General features: G+C 51.9%; 1 protein-coding gene across 2 annotated transcripts in view; it reads right to left on the bottom strand.

The window, feature by feature from the left end:
- LOC144491433 (glypican-5-like) overlaps positions 1–24,563 on the bottom strand; it is a 594,817-nt gene that overhangs the window by 207,865 nt on the left and 362,389 nt on the right. For both annotated transcript variants that reach the window (XM_078209247.1, XM_078209248.1), the window contains one exon: positions 1,990–2,110. In XM_078209247.1, coding sequence (XP_078065373.1) covers positions 1,990–2,110 — 121 coding nt within the window. The remainder of the gene's footprint in view (positions 1–1,989; positions 2,111–24,563) is intronic.

The raw sequence follows: 24,563 nt of genomic DNA on the forward strand, positions 1-24,563 counted from the left end.
CGCAGTGGACGTATGGTCGCATCATCAGAATAGCAAGGCAATATTAAGAAAATTTGGAGCAACTCTGCACCACTTTTGGAGCTCAGCTGATGACTGGTAGAGGAGGATTGTGTACAAGACAGAGCATCATGTGTCGCACACATGGCCATCTCATGCTTATATTGTCAATAGTCCCAGTTTAAAGGTTGCTCCAACATCCTTGAAAACAAAGCCACGATATGTTTACTGTGGGACAGGCTGCAATGTTATGAAGGAGTTATTTATGACAAATTAGCGATTGGGAGGCTGTGTGTGTAGGAAAAAAGTTAAGTTAGATGTGTGGGAATCTCTTCCGAACATTCTCGAGTTGTGACCAATGAACCCAAATGTATCTGTGTGTCCTCGACTGAATGTTTGTCACATGAATACATGACCCAGAATGCTGCCTGATCTACAGCAACCTGCATTGTACATAAAGCCTGTCCATATGCAAACCCAGAATAAGATCAGAAAAGCAGGGAAACAAGAGAGTGAGAGAGGCAGGAGAAGGATAGAGCAAAACTGAAAGAGAGGGAGTGCGACACACCAGAGATGATGAGAGAGGGAGAAAGCAAGAAAGAAAGAATGAGAGAGTCAAACAGCGAGCCAAGGATACATGGCTGGGGTGGAGTGAAAGAGATAAGCAGAGACAGAGAAATATACAGATGGCTCTCAGAAATAGAGGAACAGAAACAAAACTCACAAGAATGGAAAGAGAGAACTCACAAAGATAGAAAAGAGAGTCTTGGGGGACAGAAACAGAAAGTTGACAGAGACAGAAAGCGAGAACTCGCAAAGATAGGAGGAGAGAGAGAGAGAGATATCACCAAGATCCAGAGATAATGAATTTTGAAATACAGAATTAAAGAATTTGGTGGGATGGAGAGGCAGAGAGATAGAGAGTGAACTGACAAAGAGGGAGTGACAGAGACACAGTGGATGGAATTTTCTGGCCACACTCGCCCCGAAACTGGAAAATCTCACCCGAGGTCAACAGATCTTTCCACGATCCACACCTTGCCCGCTCTGATTGCCGTGGCGGGCAGAATGGGAGAGTCTGCACTGACTCTCTGACAGAGCATCTTACTGAGGCCCTCTTCCCCGCCTATATCCTTGTAACCCCACACAATTACCCTGCTAATCCCCTTAATCTATACATCTTGGGACACTAAAGAGCAATTTTAGCATGACCAATCCACCGAATCTGCATATCTTTGGACTGTGGGAAAAAACATTGGAGCACCTGGAGAAATTCCACGCAGATACAGGGAGAATGGGGCGACGCAGTGGCACAGTGGTTAGCACTGCTGTCTCACAGCGCCAGGGATCCAGGTTCAATTCCCAGTTTGAGTCACTGTCTGTGCGGAGTTTGCACATTCTCCCTGTGTCAGCGTGGGTTTCCTCCGGGTGCTCGAGTTTCCTCCCACAGTCCGAAAGATGTGCTGGTTAGGTGCGTTGGCCATGCTATATTCTCCCTCGGTGTACCTGAACAGGCGCCAGAGTGTGGCGGCTAGGGGATTTTCACAGTAACGTCATTGCAGTATTAATGTAAGTCTACTTGTGACACTAATAGATAAACTAACTAACGTGCGAACTCCACACAGAATTGAACATGGAATTGAACCCAGATCCCTGGCGCTGTGAGGCAGCAGTGCTAATCCCTGTGCCACCATTTGAGGATTTTTTTGGCTCTCAGATGATCACTCAGGATCTGCCAGGTGGGACAGCGGGGTGTGGAGACAACTCCAGCAGCAGTGAAAAGTCATTGGGCATCGATTAGTCACTGGAGGTTTCCTTAGAGAAGAAGAGATTTGGTTTACAAAGATCAAAAAGTCATCATCATAAAAATGCTGAGAACACTGTGACCGGTTGAATATCTTTGCCTGATCTTGTCAGCTCAATCATGTGGCTGATTTACTGGATTCTAATTCAATATAGCCTGTAAACAAGATGCGGGCCTGAGGATCTTACCGTGTCAACAGACAGGAGCTTGTCAATGACTTTCTTCACCAACGAGTCAGGTCCTCGGACTTTCACTTCTGGGTTGTTTGCCTGTTCTTTCAGTCCGTTCCCAACCACCCTGTTTGTGTAGCTAGAAACAAGAACAAGATATTGAGATTCTAGATGACAGTAGATAATAAAGATAAATAATAACATTTCAAAAATGACTTATTTCTTCATCCAACATTGAGGCTCCTCCCTTGAGTGTGAAGTCAGGGAAGGATTAATAAGAACATAAGAAACAGTAAGATTAGACTTTAGGACCCATCGAACCTGCTTTGTCATTCTGTCTGCCTCAACTCCAATTTCCTTGCCATTCGCCATAATGCTCACTTCCAAGAGACTTCAATATACTAATTGATCGAACAAACATCTTCCTGCAGCAGAGAATTCCAAACATTCACAACTCACAGAATGGAGACACTTCTCCTCATCCCCGATCCTAAGTGATCTGCAAAATGCCACCTGTTCTGTGTCAGCAACATCCTTCAAAGCCCAATCAGAAGAATGACCAGCTGAGCTACATTTACTGCGTTTGAACGAGGGAGGAATGTTGACTAAAGCAATATTTAACTCGTCTCCAAGTAGCACTAGGACAGGTGCAGGCTCAGCTTAAAGGAACCACCTCTGACAATTGCAGCATATCTACCTTACTGGCCTTAAACAACAGCCTAGATAATGCACTCAACTGCTTGAATTGGGACTTGAATCCAATATATAGGCTACACAACAATCCATTATGTCAGGTAGACGACAATCCGATATGTATGGTACATGACAATCTGTTATGTAGGATACACGACGATCCATTATGTAGGATACACAACAATCCATTATGTAGGATACACGACAATCCGATATGTAGGATACACGACAATCCGATATGTAGGATACACAACAATCCGATATGTAGGATACAGGACAATCTGATATATGGGATACACGACAATCCATTATGTAGGATACACGACAATCCAATATGAGGGATACACGACAATCCGATATGAGGGATACACGACAATCCGATATGAGGGATACACGACAATCCGATATGTAGAATACACGACAATCCGATATGTGGGATACACAACAATCCGATATGAGGGATACACGACAATCCGATATGTAGAATACACGACAATCCGATATGTGGGATACACAACAATCCGATATGTGGGATACACGACAATCCGATATGAGGGATACACGACAATCCGATATGTAGAATACACGACAATCCGATATGTGGGATACACGACAATCCGATATGTGGGATACACAACAATCCGATATGAGGGATACATGACAATCCGATATGTAGAATACACGACAATCCGATATGTGGGATACACGACAATCTGATATGGGGTGGGATACACGACAATCCGATATGTGGGATACACGACAATCCGATATGTGGGGTACACGACAATATGTGGGATACACGACAATCCAATATGTAGGATACACGACAATCCGATACGTGGGATACACAACAATCCGATATGTGGGATACACAACAATCCGATATGTAGGATACACGACAATCCGATATGTGGGATACACGACAATCCGATATGTAGGATACACGACAATCCGATATGTGGGATACACAACAATCCGATATGTGGGATACACGGCAATCCGATATGAGGGATACATGACAATCCGATATGTAGAATACACGACAATCCGATATGTGGGATACACGACAATCCGATATGGGGTGGGATACACGACAATCCGATATGTGGGATACACGACAATCCGATATGTGGGGTACACGACAATATGTGGGATACACGACAATCCAATATGTAGGATACACGACAATCCGATATGTGGGATACACAACAATCCGATATGTGGGATACACGACAATCCGATATGTGGGATACACGACAATCCGATATGTAGGATACACGACAATCCGATACGTGGGATACACGACAATCCGATATGTGGGATACACGGCAATCTGATACGTGGAATACACGACAATCCGATATGTAGGATACACAACAATCCGATATGTGGGATACACAACAATCCGATATGTGGGATACACGACAATCCGACGTGTAGGATACACGACAATCCGATATGTAGGATACACGACAATCCAATTCGTAAATTGTGGTCGGTGCAGGCTCGATGGGCTGAATGGCCTCCTTCTGCACTGTAGGGTTTCTATGATTCTATGATTCTTCTATGTAAGATACATGAAAATCTGATATGTAGGATTTATGACAATCCGATATCAAAGTCAGCACTGATTTTGGGAAGTGTCATCAACCTGATTCAATTTAGTCACTGATTATCTTAGTGAAGAAGCCCTGTATATAACTGGTATGAATTTGGAGTGGCACATGCTAAGTGGGCTTTTTTGGTTTAATTGAATGCCTTGGTTTCTCGCCTTTTGCAAGTTTTTTTTACTGTCCTCTGAATAAAGCAAGCACATGGTTTCCACACCAACAACACCCATTATAAACGCTGAAACATTACCTTATTGGCTGTAAAGTACTTTGGGAATGTTTTGATGTTTTATTATGTGCTTTATGAAAAACAGCTTCTGTTTTTATCACATTGAAGGAATCACAGGCAGAACTGCAATTGGACCACTGCACTCAGTCCAACATTTTGTCTCCTGATGGCCTGAGGACTAAATCAGGGTTGTTTATTCACTTTCCCAGTTTTTGAGGCAGTGTCACCTTTGTTTCATACAACGGGGGCCAACGTTTTCTCGTTAACCACACTGGCACACGTCAGAAATGAGAGAGAGGAGTTACTGGGAGAGGTATCTTCAAAACCAATTATTCTGGGTGTTGGAACCTCTGCTGGACTTTTTCCAACTTTTTAGCCTGTAGTTACAGAAATGAGATAGAGTGCCCCTAAATCGGACTTTCTTGAAATCAGTCAGTTGAACATGCATTCAGGAATGAAATCATTAGGCTTCCTTCAACGATTTAAATGCTTTGTGGGTGAATAATTGAGTCAGGAAGAGTCAATGCATTGCAAAAATACTCAAGACATGGTTTTGCAATTAAGCAGAAACTGTGGATTATATTTGTCTCTGTGAAGCTCAGTGCTCTTGTCTGAGAATGGATTTTAATTTAACCCCAAACCATTTTAGGTTTGTGAAAGATAACCAGAAGCCAAAACTAATGGACCTCTCATACCGAAGAAGAAGGGCAGTCGAGGATGACTCAAGGTGTGATACAAAGCCAGCATTCAAACAAACACATTACTTCATTAAATATTTAAAAGTATTACTCGAGTGCAGCCGCTGCTGCTGCTTTCCGATCTTAAAAGCTTTTCCCTTGGAGATTTGTATAAAACACTGGAGGCTGATTAGTGGCCTGACAAGCTTCAACATCACAGCCATATCCACGTTTACACTTGCCATTAGGGACGTTAGGTCCAATATGGTGGAAGGGTTTTTGGGCTCCCGCAAGCCCATACAGTGAGCAGGAATTCCACTCTCCATTTATCGTGACAGCCTGGAACAGGGTTCGAACCCTGAATCATCTGACTCGGTGACTGGAACCTTGCTACAAAGCTAAAGGTTGTCTCTTTCACAGTGCCGACCAGCACTGGAATGAAAAGCCACTCAAAATGTCTTCTGTGGTGATGTAAACAATGCTGAATTATCTGGGATTGAAAACACAAAGCCACTTCATTTGCACAAGTTAAGTCACACCATACACATTGCATTTTACTATTTTTCCTTTGTCTGTTTGATAGAGGATTGTACATTTATATATTTTAAATAGCTTTTAGCAGCTCTACTACTGGGGCGGCACAGTGGTTAGCACTGCTGCTCCACAGCATCACGGACCTGGGTTCGATTCCCGGCTTGAGTCACTGCCTGTGTTGAGTCTGCACATTCTTCCCGTGTAGTCGAGTGCTCTGGTTTCCTCCCACAATCCAAAAGATGTGCTGGTTAGGTACACTGGCCATACTAAATTCTCCCTCAGCGTACCCGAGCAGGCGCCGGAGTATGGCAACAAGTCACAGTAACTTCATTGCAGTGTTAAAGTAAGCCTACTTGTGACACTAATAAATAAACTTAAAAAAAACTACCCTGCACGTCTCATCCCACTAATACCACTGAATCCTATTCTTCCTACACCCCAACTCCCCCATTGAATCCCATCCTCAGAACATCTTGACCCACATTGAATCTCATCGTTCACATCCTACTTTCCCATGGAATCCTATCCCTCTTTTCCCCAAACCTCCCCATTATGTGCATATAACTAAGTTAAGGCCATGTTTTCCACCTGCTAGCTTTTGTTATAGAATATTCCAAACATTCCTCAGTTTTTCACTAAAGAAGCTCAAGTTGGTAATCTGCCTCATGTCTGGCTACCTTGCACAGAGGGTGAGATAGCCCAGGGCAGCTAACAATGTACCCTTGGGAGGGGATGCAACACACATCCAATAAGAACAATAACAGGGCTTAAAATGTTATCTTTTGAGGACAAGTTCAATCAACTTGATTTCTGAGAGTTTTGAAAGTTCAAAGGGTGATCTCTTTTAAATTTGCCATCACCACCCACTCTTCCAAAGCCTTAGCCCTTGCAAATCTAGTGCCCCATCGCCAAACACCTATTCCTCGCCAAATCTTCCAAGCAGGGCCTGTTCCTGTGCTGTAATTTTCTTTATTCTTTGTTCTTTGAATCCCACCACGGCAACTGGTGAAATTTGAATTCAATAAATAAAAATCTGGAATTAAGAATCTACTGATGACCATGAAACCATTTGTCGATTGTCGAAAAAAACCCATCTGGTTCACTAGTGTCCTTTAGGGAAGGAAATCTGCCGTCTTTACCTGGTCTGGACTACATGCGACTCCAGAGCCACAGTATTGTGGTTGACTCTCAACTACCCTCTGAAATGGCCTTGCAAGCCATTCAGTTTCAAGGGAAACTAGGGATGGACAACAAATGCTGGCCAGCCAGCGATGTTTATGTTCCACGAATGAATTTTTTTAAAAATCAGGACATGAAACAAAGGGTAAATGGCATTGGGATACAGTTCTTCCATAATCTAACTGAGAGGCAGAAGACGTTTGAGAAGTTGACTAACCTATCCCTGTTCCTATACAACTCACCAAGACTGCTTTGACAGCACCATCCAAACCCACAACATCTAGAAGGACAAATGCAGCTGGTACATGGGAACACCAGGACCTAGAGGTTCCCCTCCAAGCCACTCACCATTCTGACTTGGACATATATCAGATTCCTTCACTACCGTTGAGTCAAAATCCTGAACTCCCTTCCTAAAAGCACTGTGGGTGTACCTACACCTCATGGGCAGCAGCGGCTCACCACCACCTTCTCAAGGGGCAACTAGGGACAGTCAATAACACTCCAACAACACTCAAGAATCTTAACGAATCTATGATTCTAGCCACCCAGGACAAAGCAGCCCACTTGATTGGCACCCGTTCCACAATTACTCACTCCCTCCACCACTGATGCACAGTGGCAGCAGTGTGTGTAATCTACAAAATGCACTGCAGCAACTCACCAAGGCGCCTTCATTAGCACCTTACAAACTCCCAACCTCTACCATCTGGAAAGACAAGGGCAGCAGACACTAGAGAACATTACCATTTGGAAGTTCCCCTCCAAGTCACTCACCACCCTGACTTGGAAATATATTGCCATTCCTCCCCTGTCGTTGAGCCAAAATCCTGGAACTCCCTCCCTAAAAGCGCTGTGGGTGTATCTACACCTTATGGACAGTAGTGGCTCACCACCACCTTCTCAAGGGGAAACTAGGGACAGGCAATAAATGCTGGTCTAGCCAGCAAACCTCACATCCCATGAACAAACATGTTAAGAGCGGAGAAACAAAGTAAAATGGGAGGGTGGAGAGAATGTTCTTAAAAATAAATTTTCTGGTATTTATTAGAGAGGAACGCTATTTAATTTTTGTTTTAATATCGTTTTATTACTCATTTTGGTTGCCTTGAGGGCACTAAGACTCAACAACATCACGTGAGATTGGAGTCATATTTAAGTCAGACTTACTTTACTCAAGAATTTTCATAGGCATTTTCTGCTAGAGTCCAGATCACTAGTTTTTAATCACCTTTATAAGTGGTCCTGAGTGGGATTATGTCTTTACAACCTTTGAGTTACAAGTCTAGTACCCTACCCATAATTGATGTAGCCACTTACAGGTTATCTTAGGTCCACACAAGAATGCAACTTCTGTCCTTGACATGGAGTCAAATTTAAGGAGACATGTTTGTGTATTGAGACAGACACCAGGATTGCCCAATCTCTTTGGGATTTTGCATGATCAGGACACCCAAGTATTCAAAAGCAGGTGAGCCTGTCAGTTCCTCTGTATAGAGGAGATGGTCATATTTCTCTGACTCAACAGATGCAGCTTGATCCAATTAGTTCAATCACATGATGCACTTGGCAAACTTTGCTCTGACTGTGTGGAATGTAACCATGTGAAAAATGGCATCCAGGAGGAAGGAAATCTTGCATTCATAGATCCATCGCCCACATGACTCAGTAATAGAAAGCGTCAAAGTTTCTTTCAATCACGAGCTCGAGAGGATACTGCCGCTGCTGGTTTCTGATTCATCAGTTTCACACACTGGAGATGATTGCACATTTTCTCAGATCTATGAAGAGAAACACTAGTTTTGTAACACATTGCTTTAAAATGTCTGCTCCATGCTCCTAGATTGAGCTTCCAGCTTTGCAGTAACTTCTACAGTTTGCTTACTTTTCTCTGAGTCAACACCCAGGGTTAAACAAGCACAGTGAGCATTGATCTGTTACCAGACTTGTATAGTCAAATACAGAATGACTGAACACTACTGTGATCTCAGAATGAATTTGCTGGATTGCAGATGGCCCAACACAAATATCCAAGTTTAAAGAAAACATGGGCTTCAGTGGTATTAACGTTCGCTTCGGGGAGATTCAGCAACACTTTTCTCAGCCTTAGGTTCAACGGCTGTGCTACTGATTGACTTCAGCTGCAGATTAAAACCACTTTTACATACAAACGTATGAAACGGATGGGCAACACGTACACATCGCCTTCTGTCCAACCCACTGACACCATCAAACCTACTCCCTACATGTGATCTTCCGGGAGAGAAAGAGAAAAGAAAACAAAGGTCAATATTGGAAAGGAAAATATGGAACATTCCCCTCTGAATGCCAAGCTGCTCAAGTGTATGTTTTCTGTTAATCAATTTTCTCTGGCCCCAGACATGAACCGGCACAGCTCCCACTTAAGACACTTGAAGACAGCACCCACCACAAACATGGAGTGATAGTGTCCCATTCCGCTGGCTCCTCGCATCCCTATCCTATGCCAGGGTTAACTGGCTGGGGTTTTGGACTGGTATTGACCACACAAGGCCAACATGACAGAAGCCAGGGACACCAGGTACATTAAACCACACATCTGAAGTCACCGTTGACAGAACAATATTGTAGCATCTGCACCTATATCATCTGAGATTCTGATCTTAGCCAGATATTTACTCAACTGTTCCTCAGGGGAGCTTTTGACAGCTGGTTTAATTATATTTGCATGGAATCTATTGCACAGATCTGTAATTCTGAAGCAACTCAAATTTTGTCATTCTGTTGGAAGATTTTACATTTGTTCATACTCACTCGTCCTCCAATAATGATCATGAGGTAACCTGCTTAATTTCATATTCCCCATTCCCCTCAGAGATGTGAAGACTTGAATCATGTCCATCTTTCTGATGGAGAGAAGGAGCTCAATTCTATCAGTCTCTTCACATGGATCAGAGGTGTGAATGCCATGTGGTCCACTAAAGAACAATGCAGTGTTACATGTAACCCCGCCTCCCTCCAACACACACATGCACACACACACACACACACTTGATTTTAAAACATCTCTGACCAATCGGCCTTCAACATCCTCTGTTCGAAAGAGAACCTTCTGACTCCCCACAAGACGCAAGTCAGGAACGTGATGAATGTATTTGCCTGGATGAGTGTAGATCCAACAACACTCAAGAATATTAATGAATCTATGATTCTAGCCATCCAGGACAAAGTAGCCCACTTGATTGGCGCACCTTCTACAAACATTCACTCCCTCCACCACTGATGCCCAGTGGCAGCAGTGTGTACAATCTACAAGATGCACTGCAGCAACTCACCAAGACTCCTTCATTAGCACCTTCCAAACCCCCAGCCTCTACCATCTGGAAAGGACAGGGGCAGCAGACATGAGAACATTACCACCTGGAGGTTCCCCTCCAAGTCACTCACCATCCTGACTTGGAAATTTATCACCATTCCTTCAGTGTCGCTGGGTCAAAATCCTGGAATTCCCTCCCTAACAGCACTGATTTGATTTATTAATGTCACATGTATTAGTATATAGTGAAAAGTATTGTTTCTTGCTCGCTATACAGACAAAGCATACTGTTCATAGAGAAAGACACGAGAGAGTGCAGAATGTAGTGTTACAGTCATAGCTAGGGTGTAGAGAAAGATCAACTTAATGCAAGCTAAGTCCATTCAAAAGTCTGATGGCAGCAGGGAAGAACCTGTTCTTGAGTCGGTTGGTATGTGACCTCAGACTTTTGTATCTTTTTCCTGACGGAAGGTGGAAGAGAGAATATCCAGGGTGTGGGGGGGTCCTTAATTATGCTGGCTGCTTTGCCAAGGCAGCGAGAAGTGCAGACAGAGTCAATGGATGGGAGGCTGGTTTGCGTGATGGATTGGGCTACATTCACTACCTTTTGTAATTTCTGGCGGTCTTGGGCAGAGCAGAAGCCATACCAAGCTGTGATACAACCAGAAAGAATGCTTTCTATGGTGCATCTGTAAAAGTTGGTGAGAGTCATAGCTAACATGCCAAATTTCCAAAGTTTTCTGAGAAAGTAGAGGTGTTGGTGGGCTTTCTTAACTATAGTGTCAGCATGGGGGGACCAGGACAGATTGTTGGTAATCTGGCCAACTAAAAACCTGAAGCTCTCGATCATTTCTCCTTCGTCCCCATTGATGTAGAGTGGGGCATGTTCTCCGTTACGCTTCCTGAAGTTGATGACTAATTCCTTCATTTTGTTGACATTGAGGGAGAGATTATTGTTGCCGTGCCAGTTCACCAGATTCTCTATCTCATTCCTGTACTCTGTCTCGTCATTGTTTGAGATCCGACCCATTACGGTGGTGTCGTCAGCAAACTTGAAAATCGAGTTGGAGGTGAATTTGGCCACACAGTCATAGGTGTATAAGGAGTATAGTAGGGGGCTGAGAACACAGCCTTGTGGGGCACCGGTGTTGAGGATGATCGTGGACAAGATGTTGTCTATCCTTACTGACTGTAGTCTGTGGGTTAGGAAGTTCAGGATCCAGTCACAGAGGGACGAGCCAAGGCCCAGGTCACAAAGTTACGAGATGAGTTTCGTAGGAATAATGGTGTTTGTTGAAGGCTGAGCTGTGGTCAATAAATAGGAGTCTGACATAGGTGTGGGTGTGCCTACACCTCAGGGACTGCAGCAGTTGAAGAAAGCAGCTCACTATCATCTTCTCAAGGGCAATTAGGGATGGGCAATAAATGCTGGCCTAGCCAGCGACACCCACATCCCGTGAAGTAAAAAGAAACAAACTTCCCCTAGTAAATGAAGTACCCAAATTTCATTTCCCCAGCTGGTGAACTCAAATCTGCAGATCATTTGTCTGCAGTTTAACCACCATTAACAAATTATTCTAACACAAGATGATCAGAAATCAGACAAATAATGAAGTGTTTCAAACATTCGGATACTTCTCTGTCCTCACATGTATAATTCAGAATCATGTGAAAGCTCTCGAGTTTATCTTTATTTAGCTGAGTTTTGTCTCACTCTATGCCTCAGCCTCACATCTTTTTCTAAACTAATCTTCTCTCTCAGATCTCAACTGGAGCTGTCCTGAACACCTGGTTTAATGAAAACACAAACACAACAACAGCTGGGCTGTCAGAAGAGGAGACAGCTGACTTGTTCCACACCGTTTGATCCCGCTTACTGCCTCCATGTTGTCGGGGCAGGGGGTGGGGGGAGCTCCAGTGGAAAGGGGCCTGTCTTTCTTCAGAGCCTGTGTGGAAGTGTTGCCTTGTGCTTAGCAGCACCTGGGCCTCTCCTTTGAACTGACAGGCTGTCACAGAGAGGTGCCATGAATAGATCAAAGGGTCAGGCTCTGGGGGAAGCCCTGAATGGATAGTCTGAGTTCATGTACTATAAAACCCATGTCAACGCCACAGCCCCTCTTCTGTCCTATTTGGTGCCTGCCGTGCTTATCTTTTGGTTGTCATGCCTGCTCCCACCCCCCCCACTCTTTTTCTGTAACTGGTTTTACAGGCCGCAGCCCCTTCCGCTTCATCCCAGGGTTCTAGGTTATTGGGAATCACCTCCCCATACAAGCACACTCCAGCAGCCAACCGATTGGCAGTGGTAATCCTGGCTGCATTTGTTAGGCCCCACTTCCATCCCTTCCCCTAACTCAAGGGCAAGGAGAGTAAATTTGGAATTCCTGATGTAGCCCTGGCTAACACAGCAGAGGCTGGATTTCTTGCACAGAGGAAAGTTTTCATTGTTTACTGATAGATTAGATGCTCAGTTTTCAATAAATTCAAAGAATCAAATCCACCTCAGTCGCACAGCCCCCTCCAACCTCCGCTCTACTCCCACCGCCCCTCCCCTTACCCCTCACATCATTCTTCTTCCCGACATCCACTTTCCCTTCTCCTTTGCCCACTACCCCCCACAACCATCCTCCGCTCTGCCAATATGCCTCTCCCCTCCTGGTGGCCTCCTCCCACTCAAACTGCCCTCCCCTCTTCACTGTCCGTCAAACTGCCCTCCCCTCCTCACTGTCCGTCAAACTGCCCTCCCCTCTTCACTGTCCGTCAAACTGCCCTTCCCCCCTCACTGTCCGTCAAACTGCCCTCCCCTCTTCACTGTCCGTCAAACTGCCCTCCCCTCTTCACTGTCCGTCAAACTGCCCTTCCCCCCTCACTGTCCGTCAGACTGTCCTCCCACCTGCCTCATTGTCCGTCAGACTGCCCTTTCCCCCTCACTGTCCATCAAACTGCCCTTTCCCCCTCACTGCCCGTCAAACTGCCCTTTCCCCCTCACAGCCCGTCAAACTGCCCTTTCCCCTCACTGTCCATCAAACTTGCCCTCCTCCCCCAGTGTCAAACTGCCCTTCCTCCCTCACAGCCCGTCAAACTGCCCTTCCTCCCTCACTGTCCATCAAACTTGCCCTCCTCCCCCAGTGTCAAACTGCCCTTCCTCCCTCACTGTCCGTCAAACTGCCTTTTCCCCCTCCCTGTCCATCAAACGTCCCCTCCCCCCGTGTCAAACTGCCCTTCCTCCCTCACTATCCATCAAACTGCCCTTCCCCCCTTACTGTCTGTCAAACTGTCCCTTCCCCCCTCACTCTCTGTCAAACTACCCTGCCTCCTTCATGTCCCCTCACATCACCATCATCCACCTGCCCCTCCTGCTCCCATCCCCCCCTCACAATTCCCCCTCCCAATCTCTTCTCCACCATCCCTCTGTCTCTGAGCTCTTCCAGCCCAAACCCTCCCACTGGCAGTGAGTTAGAAATGATTTAATTTTCCATTTTGGAAACATGTTTGAATTGTGTTGCTGTCAGATTTCCATTGTCAAGGACTCAAAAGGTGTCAGGAATCGATCATCTGTATAATGTGTGAGATGGTTAACATTCAGTCGTAGATATTTCTATATCAGGGGCTCGTGCTGTCTAACCTCTCAGACTGCTAATTAAGAGTAATAGTGAAATTCTCCCAAAGAGAGGGTCAGATTTTCCATTAAAGACAAGGTTAAATCTCCGTTTAGCTGATGCAGCAGGGAGGGTCAGAGCAGGCCAGGACAACTGGGACAAATACAGCCTGAGAAATCCTCATGGAATGAGATTGATAACATCTCAGAGATATTTTAGTAGCTCAAGAGGTCGCAACAGGAGGAGGCCATTCAGCCCCTTGAGTTGTTCCATCAAACAACAAGATCATGGCTGATCTCTCCCTCAAATAGTTATCTGCTGTTGTTAAAGACCCTCGAAACTCGTAACACACACACACCCACCCACCCTCGCACTCTCTCGCGCCCACCCACCCACCCTCGCACTCTCTCGCACCCACCCACCCACCCTCGCACTCTCTCGCGCCCACCCACCCTCGCACTCTCTCGCGCCCACCCGCCCACCCTCGCACTCTCTCGCACCCACCCACCCACCCTCGCACTCTCTCGCACCCACCCACCCTCGCACTCTCTCGCGCTCACCCACCCACCCTCACACTCTCTCGCGCTCACCCACCCACCCTCGCACTCTCTCGCGCTCACCCACCCACCCTCACACTCTCTCGCACCCACCCACCCACCCTCGCACTCTCTCGCACCCACCCACCCTCGCACTCTCTCGCGCCCACCCACCCTCGCACTCTCTCGCGCCCACCCACCCTCGCACTCTCTCGCGCCCGCCCAAACTCGCACATTCCCGCGCCCACCCACCCACCCTCGCACTCTCTCGCGCCCACCCACCCTCGCACTCTCTCGCGCCCACCCACCCTCGCACTCTCTCGCGCCCACCCACCCACCCACCCTCGCACTCTCTCGCGCCCACCCGCCCACCCACCCTCGCACTCTCTCGCACCCACCCACCCTCGCACTCTCTCACGCCCACCCACCCACCCTCGCACTCTCTCGCACCCACCCACCCTCGCAACCTCTCGCACCCACCCACCCACCCTCGCACTCTCTCGCACCCACCCACCCTCGCACTCTCTCGCGCCCACCCACCCTCGCACTCTCTCGCACCCACCCACCCTCGCACTCTCTCGCGCCCACCCACCCTCGCAGTCTCTCGCGCCCACCCGCCCACCCACCCTCGCACTCTCTCGCACCCACCCACCCTCGCACTCTCTCGCGCCCACCCACCCGCCCTCGCAACCTCTCACGCCCACCCACCCACCCTCGCACTCTCTCGCGCCCACCCACCCACCCTCGCACTCTCTCGCACCCACCCACCCTCGCACTCTCTCGCGCCCACCCACCCTCGCACTCTCTCGCACCCACCCACCCTCGCACTCTCTCGCACCCACCCACCCTCGCACTCTCTCGCACCCACCCACCCTCGCACTCTCTCGCACCCACCCACCCTCGCACTCTCTCGCACCCACCCACCCTCGCACTCTCTCGCACCCACCCACCCTCGCACTCTCTCGCGCCCACCCGCCCACCCACCCTCGCACTCTCTCGCACCCACCCACCCTCGCACTCTCTCGCGCCCACCCACCCGCCCTCGCAACCTCTCACGCCCACCCACCCACCCTCGCACTCTCTCGCGCCCACCCACCCACCCTCGCACTCTCTCGCGCCCACCCACCCACCCTCGCACTCTCTCGCGCCCACCCACCCACCCTCGCACTCTCTCGCGCCCACCTGCCCACCCTCGCACTCTCTCGCGCCCACACACCCACCCTCGCACTCTCTCATGCCCACCCACCCACCCTCGCACTCTCTCGCACCCACCCACCCTCGCACTCTCTCGCGCCCATCCACCCACCCTCGCACTCTCTCGTGCCCACCCACCCACGCACACTCTCGCGCCCACCCGCCCTCGTACTCTCTCGCGCCCACCCACCCACCCTCGCACTCTCTCGCGCCCACCCACCGTCGCGCTCTCACACACACACCAACACACGCTAACAGACTCGCGCACACAGCCGCCCTTTCTCTCACACACACTCCCGCTCTCTCACACATACCCGCTCTCTCAGACACACACCCGCTCTCTCACACATACCCGCTCTCTCAGACACACACCCGCTCTCTCACACACACAAACCCGCTCTCTCTCACACACATCTGCTCCCTCACACACCCGCTCTCTCACACACACCCGCTCTCACACACACACACGCTCTCACACACAAACCCGTTCTCTCACACACACACACCCGCTCTCTCACACACACACACACAAACCCGCTCTCTCTCACACCCCTGCTCTCTCACACACACACACCAGCTCTCTCACACACACACACACAAACCCGCTCTCTCTCACACCCCTGCTCTCACACACACACACCAGCTCTCTCACACACACACCCGCTCTCTCACACACACTCGCACATGCACCTGCTCCCGCTCCCTCACACACCCGCGCTCTCACACACACACCCGCTCTCACACACACACACGCTCTCACACACAAACCCGCTCTCTCACACACACAAACCCGCTCTCTCTCACACACACACACAAACCCGCTCTCTCTCACACACACACCTGCTCTCACACACACACACACCTGCTCTCTCACACACACACACCCGCTCTCACACACACACACCCGCTCTCTCACACACACACCCGCTCTCACACACACACCCGCTCTCACACACACCCACTCTCTCACACACGCCCGCTCTCTCAAACACACACACACACACATCCGTTCTCACACACACAAACCCGCTCTCTCTCACACACACACCCGCTCTCACACACACACACACACACACACACACGCTCTCTCACACGCACACACACAAACCCGCTCTCTCTCACACACACACTCGCTCTCTCACACATACACTCGCTCTCTCACACATACACACACACACCCGCTCTCTCACACACACACACCCGCTCTCTCACACACACACCCGCTCTCTCACACACAAGCCTGCTCTCTCACACACACACACACGCTCGCACATGCACCTGCTCCCGCTCCCTCACACACCCGCTCTCTCACACACACACCCACTCTCACACACACACACACGCTCTCACACACAAACCCGCTCTCTCTCACACACACAACCGCTCTCTCACACACACACAACCGCTCTCTCACACACACACACACCCGCTCTCTCACACACACACACACAAACCCGCTCTCTCTCACAAACACACCCGCTCTCTCACACACACATACACCCGCTCTCTCACACACACACACACCCGCTCTCTCACACACACACCCGCTCTCTCACACACACACACACCCGCTCTCTCACACACACACCCGCTCTCTCACACACACACGCTCGCACAAGCACCTGCTCCCGCTCCCTCACACACCCGCTCCCTCACACACACACACACCCGCTCTCTCACACACACACCCGCTCTCTCACACACACACCCGCTCTCTCACACACACACCCGCTCTCTCACACACACACTCTCCACAAACACCCGCTCTCTCACACACACGCCCGCTCTCTCACACACACACACACCCGCTCTCTCACACACACACACCCGCTCTCACACACACATACACACACACCTGCACTCTCACACAGACACACCCGCTCTCACACACAAACCCGCTCTCTCTCACACACACACCCGCTCTCACACACACACACACACGCTCGCACATGCACCTGCTCCCGCTCCCTCACACACCCGCTCTATCACACACACACCCACTCTCACACACACCCGCTGTCACACACACACACGCTCGCACATGCACAGGCTCCCGCTCCCTCACACACCCGCTCTCACACACACACACCCGCTCTCTCACACACGCACACCCGCTCTCTCACACACGCACACCCGCTCTCTCACACACGCACCCGCTCTCTCACACACGCACCCGCTCTCTCACACACACACCCGCTCTCACACACACACACCCGCTCTCTCACACACACACACCCGCTCTCACACACACACCCACTCTCTCACACACACACACGCCCACTCTCTCACACACACCCGCTCTCACACACCACCGCTCTCTCACACACACATCCCCACTCTCTCTCACACGCCCCCCCATTCTCTCACACACACACACCCGCTCTCACACACACACCCCCGCTCTCACACAGACACACATGCTCTCTCACACACACCCACTCTCACACACACACACCCCCACTCTCTCTCACACACCCCCACTCTCTCACACACACACCCCCACTCTCTCACACACACATACCCGCTCACTCACACACACACATACCCGCTCTCTCACACACACACTTCGCTCTCTCACACACACCCCCGCTCTCTCACACACACACCCCCGCTCACACACACACACACCCCCGCTCTCTCACAGACACACCCCCGCTCTCTTACACACACACACCCAGTCTCTCACACACACACACACCCGCTCACACACACACCCCCACTCTCTCACACACCCCCCCACTCTCTCACACACACCCCCACTCTCTCACACACACACCCCCACTCTCTCACACACACACCCCCACTCTCTCACACACACACACCCGGTCTTACACACTCCCTCTTTCTCACACACACACCCCCACTCTCTCACACACCCCCCCCCCCGCTCTCTCACACACACCCCCACTCTCTCACACATACACACCCGCTCTCACACATTCCCTCTTTCTCACACACACACCCCCGCTCTCTCACACACACACCCGCTCTCTCACACACACACCCCCGCTCTCTCACACACACCCCCACTCTCTCACACACACACTCCCGCTCTCTCACTCACACCCCCACTCTCTCACACACACACACCCGCTCTCACATACTCCCTCTTTCTCACACACAAACGCCCGCTCTCTCACACAAACCCCCGCTCTCTCACACACACCCCCACTCTCTCACACACACCCCCACTCTCTCACACACACCCGCTCTCACACACTCCCTCTTTCTCACACACAAACCCCCGCTCTCTCACACACACTACCGCTCTCTCACACACACCCCCACTCTCTCACACACACATCCCCGCTCTCTCACACACACCCCCACTCTCTCACACACACACCCCCGCTCTCTCACGCACACCCCCACTCTCTCACACACACCCCCCCGCTCTCTCACACACACCCCCACTCTCTCACACACACACACCCGCTCTCACACTCTCCCTCTTTCTCACACACACACCCCCACACTCACACCCCCACTCTCTCACACACCCCCACTCTCTCACACACACACCCCGCTCTCTCACACACACCCCCACTCTCTCACACACACACCCCGCTCTCTCACACACACACCCGCTCTCTCACACACACACCCCCGCTCTCTCACACACACCCCCACTCTCTCACACACACCCCCACTCTCTCACACACACCCCCACTCTCACACACACCCCCACTCTCTCACACACACACCCCCGCTCTCTCACACGCACCCCCACTCTCTCACACACACACACCCGCTCTCTCTCACACATCCCCGCTCTCTCACACACAGCCCCGCTCTCTCACATACACACCCGCTCTCTCACACACACACCCCCACTCTCTCACGCACACCCGCTCTCTCACACACACCCCCGCTCACACACACACACACACACCCCCGCTCTCTCACACACACACCCCCGCTCTCTCACACACACACCCACTCTCTCACACACACACCCCCACTCTCTCACACACACATACCCGCTCTCTCACACACACACTTCGCTCTCTCACACACACCCCCGCTCTCACACACACACCCCCGCTCACACACACACACACACCCCCGCTCTCTCACAGACACACCCCCGCTCTCTTACACACACACCCCCACTCTCTCACACACACACACCCGCTCACACACACACCCCCACTCTCTCACACACCCCCCCACTCTCTCACACACACCCCCACTCTCTCACACACACACCCCCACTCTCTCACACACCCCCACACTCTCTCACACACCCCCACTCTCTCACACACACACACCCGCTCTCATACACTCCCTCTTTCTCACACACACCCCCGCTCTCTCACACACACCCCCACTCTCTCACACACACACCCCCGCTCTCTCACACACACCCCCACTCTCTCACACACACACACCCGCTCTCACATACTCCCTCTTTCTCACACACAAACCCCCGCTCTCTAACACAAACCCCCGCTCTCTCACACACACCCCCACTCTCTCACACACACCCGCTCTCACACACTCCCTCTTTCTCACACACAAACCCCCGCTCTCTCACACACACCCCCGCTCTCTCATACACACCCCCACTCTCTCACACACAAACCCCCGCTCTCTCACACACACGCCCACTCTCTCACACACACACCCCCGCTCTCTCACACACACCCCCACTCTCTCACACACACCCCCCCGCTCTCTCACACACACCCCCACTCTCTCACACACACACCCCCGCTCTCTCACACACACACCCACTCTCTCACACACACCCCCCCGCTCTCTCACACACACCCCCACTCTCTCACACACACACACCCACTCTCACACACTCCCTCTTTCTCACACACACACCCCCACTCTCTCACACACCCCCACTCTCTCACACACACACACCCGCTCTCACACACACACACCCGCTCTCTCACACACACCCCCGCTCTCTCACACACACCCCCACTCTCTCACACACACCCCCGCTCTCTCACACACACCCCCACTCTCTCACACACACCCCCACTCTCTCACACACACACACCCGCTCTCACACACTCCCTCTTTCTCACACACAAACCCCCGCTCTCTCACACAAACCCCTGCTCTCTCACACACACCCCCACTCTCTCACACACACACACCCCCGCTCTCTCACACACACACGCCGCTCTCTCTCACACACCCCCGCTCTCTCACACACACTCCCGCTCTCTCACACACACCCCCACTCTCTCACACACACAGCCCCACTCTCACACACACACACACACACCCGCTCTCTCACATACACACCCGCTCTCTCACACACAACCCCCACTCTCTCACACACACACCCGCTCTCTCACACACACCCCGCTCACACACACACACACCCCCGCTCTCTCACAGACACACCCCCGCTCTCTTACACACACCCCCACTCTCTCACACACACACACCCGCTCACACACACACCCCCACTCTCTCACACACCCCCCCCGCTCTCTCACACACCCCCCCGCTCTCAGACACATCCCCACTCTCTCACACACACACCCCCACTCTCTCACACACACACAAACACACCCCCGCTCACACACACACACACCCCCGCTCTCTCACACACACCCCCGCTCTCTCACACACACCCCCGCTCTCTCACACACACCCCCGCTCTCTCACACACACCCCCACTCTCTCACACACACATCCCCACTCTCTCACACACACACCCCCACTCTCTCACACACACACACCCGGTCTTACACACTCCCTCTTTCTCACACACACACCCCCACTCTCTCACACACCCCCCCCCCCGCTCTCTCACACACACCCCCACTCTCTCACACATACACACCCGCTCTCACACATTCCCTCTTTCTCACACACACACCCCCGCTCTCTCACACACACACCCGCTCTCTCACACACACACCCCCGCTCTCTCACACACACCCCCACTCTCTCACACACACACTCCCGCTCTCTCACTCACACCCCCACTCTCTCACACACACACACCCGCTCTCACATACTCCCTCTTTCTCACACACAAACGCCCGCTCTCTCACACAAACCCCCGCTCTCTCACACACACCCCCACTCTCTCACACACACCCCCACTCTCTCACACACACCCGCTCTCACACACTCCCTCTTTCTCACACACAAACCCCCGCTCTCTCACACACACTACCGCTCTCTCACACACACCCCCACTCTCTCACACACACATCCCCGCTCTCTCACACACACCCCCACTCTCTCACACACACACCCCCGCTCTCTCACGCACACCCCCACTCTCTCACACACACCCCCCCGCTCTCTCACACACACCCCCACTCTCTCACACACACACACCCGCTCTCACACTCTCCCTCTTTCTCACACACACACCCCCACACTCACACCCCCACTCTCTCACACACCCCCACTCTCTCACACACACACCCCGCTCTCTCACACACACCCCCACTCTCTCACACACACACCCCGCTCTCTCACACACACACCCGCTCTCTCACACACACACCCCCGCTCTCTCACACACACCCCCACTCTCTCACACACACCCCCACTCTCTCACACACACCCCCACTCTCACACACACCCCCACTCTCTCACACACACACCCCCGCTCTCTCACACGCACCCCCACTCTCTCACACACACACACCCGCTCTCTCTCACACATCCCCGCTCTCTCACACACAGCCCCGCTCTCTCACATACACACCCGCTCTCTCACACACACACCCCCACTCTCTCACGCACACCCGCTCTCTCACACACACCCCCGCTCACACACACACACACACACCCCCGCTCTCTCACACACACACCCCCGCTCTCTCACACACACACCCACTCTCTCACACACACACCCCCACTCTCTCACACACACATACCCGCTCTCTCACACACACACTTCGCTCTCTCACACACACCCCCGCTCTCACACACACACCCCCGCTCACACACACACACACACCCCCGCTCTCTCACAGACACACCCCCGCTCTCTTACACACACACCCCCACTCTCTCACACACACACACCCGCTCACACACACACCCCCACTCTCTCACACACCCCCCCACTCTCTCACACACACCCCCACTCTCTCACACACACACCCCCACTCTCTCACACACCCCCACACTCTCTCACACACCCCCACTCTCTCACACACACACACCCGCTCTCATACACTCCCTCTTTCTCACACACACCCCCGCTCTCTCACACACACCCCCACTCTCTCACACACACACCCCCGCTCTCTCACACACACCCCCACTCTCTCACACACACACACCCGCTCTCACATACTCCCTCTTTCTCACACACAAACCCCCGCTCTCTAACACAAACCCCCGCTCTCTCACACACACCCCCACTCTCTCACACACACCCGCTCTCACACACTCCCTCTTTCTCACACACAAACCCCCGCTCTCTCACACACACCCCCGCTCTCTCATACACACCCCCACTCTCTCACACACAAACCCCCGCTCTCTCACACACACGCCCACTCTCTCACACACACACCCCCGCTCTCTCACACACACCCCCACTCTCTCACACACACCCCCCCGCTCTCTCACACACACCCCCACTCTCTCACACACACACCCCCGCTCTCTCACACACACACCCACTCTCTCACACACACCCCCCCGCTCTCTCACACACACCCCCACTCTCTCACACACACACACCCACTCTCACACACTCCCTCTTTCTCACACACACACCCCCACTCTCTCACACACCCCCACTCTCTCACACACACACACCCGCTCTCACACACACACACCCGCTCTCTCACACACACCCCCGCTCTCTCACACACACCCCCACTCTCTCACACACACCCCCGCTCTCTCACACACACCCCCACTCTCTCACACACACCCCCACTCTCTCACACACACACACCCGCTCTCACACACTCCCTCTTTCTCACACACAAACCCCCGCTCTCTCACACAAACCCCTGCTCTCTCACACACACCCCCACTCTCTCACACACACACACCCACTCTCACACACTCCCTCTTTCTCACACACACACCCCCACTCTCTCACACACCCCCACTCTCTCACACACACACACCCGCTCTCACACACACACACCCGCTCTCTCACACACACCCCCGCTCTCTCACACACACCCCCACTCTCTCACACACACCCCCGCTCTCTCACACACACCCCCACTCTCTCACACACACCCCCACTCTCTCACACACACACACCCGCTCTCACACACTCCCTCTTTCTCACACACAAACCCCCGCTCTCTCACACAAACCCCTGCTCTCTCACACACACCCCCACTCTCTCACACACACACACCCCCGCTCTCTCACACACACACGCCGCTCTCTCTCACACACCCCCGCTCTCTCACACACACTCCCGCTCTCTCACACACACCCCCACTCTCTCACACACACAGCCCCACTCTCACACACACACACACACACACACACCCGCTCTCTCACATACACACCCGCTCTCTCACACACAACCCCCACTCTCTCACACACACACCCGCTCTCTCACACACACCCCGCTCACACACACACACACCCCCGCTCTCTCACAGACACACCCCCGCTCTCTTACACACACCCCCACTCTCTCACACACACACACCCGCTCACACACACACCCCCACTCTCTCACACACCCCCCCCGCTCTCTCACACACCCCCCCGCTCTCAGACACATCCCCACTCTCTCACACACACACCCCCACTCTCTCACACACACACAAACACACCCCCGCTCACACACACACACACCCCCGCTCTCTCACACACACCCCCGCTCTCTCACACACACCCCCGCTCTCTCACACACACCCCCGCTCTCTCACACACACCCCCACTCTCTCACACACACATCCCCACTCTCTCACACACACATACCCGCTCTCTCACACACACACTTCGCTCTCTCACACACACCCCCGCTCTCTCACACACACACACCCGCTCACACACACACACACCCCCGCTCTCTCACAGACACACCCCCGCTCTCATACACACACACCACCACTCTCTCACACAC

The sequence above is a fragment of the Mustelus asterias genome, chromosome 3, assembly GCF_964213995.1.
Source record: "Mustelus asterias chromosome 3, sMusAst1.hap1.1, whole genome shotgun sequence".
NCBI lineage: Eukaryota > Metazoa > Chordata > Chondrichthyes > Carcharhiniformes > Triakidae > Mustelus > Mustelus asterias.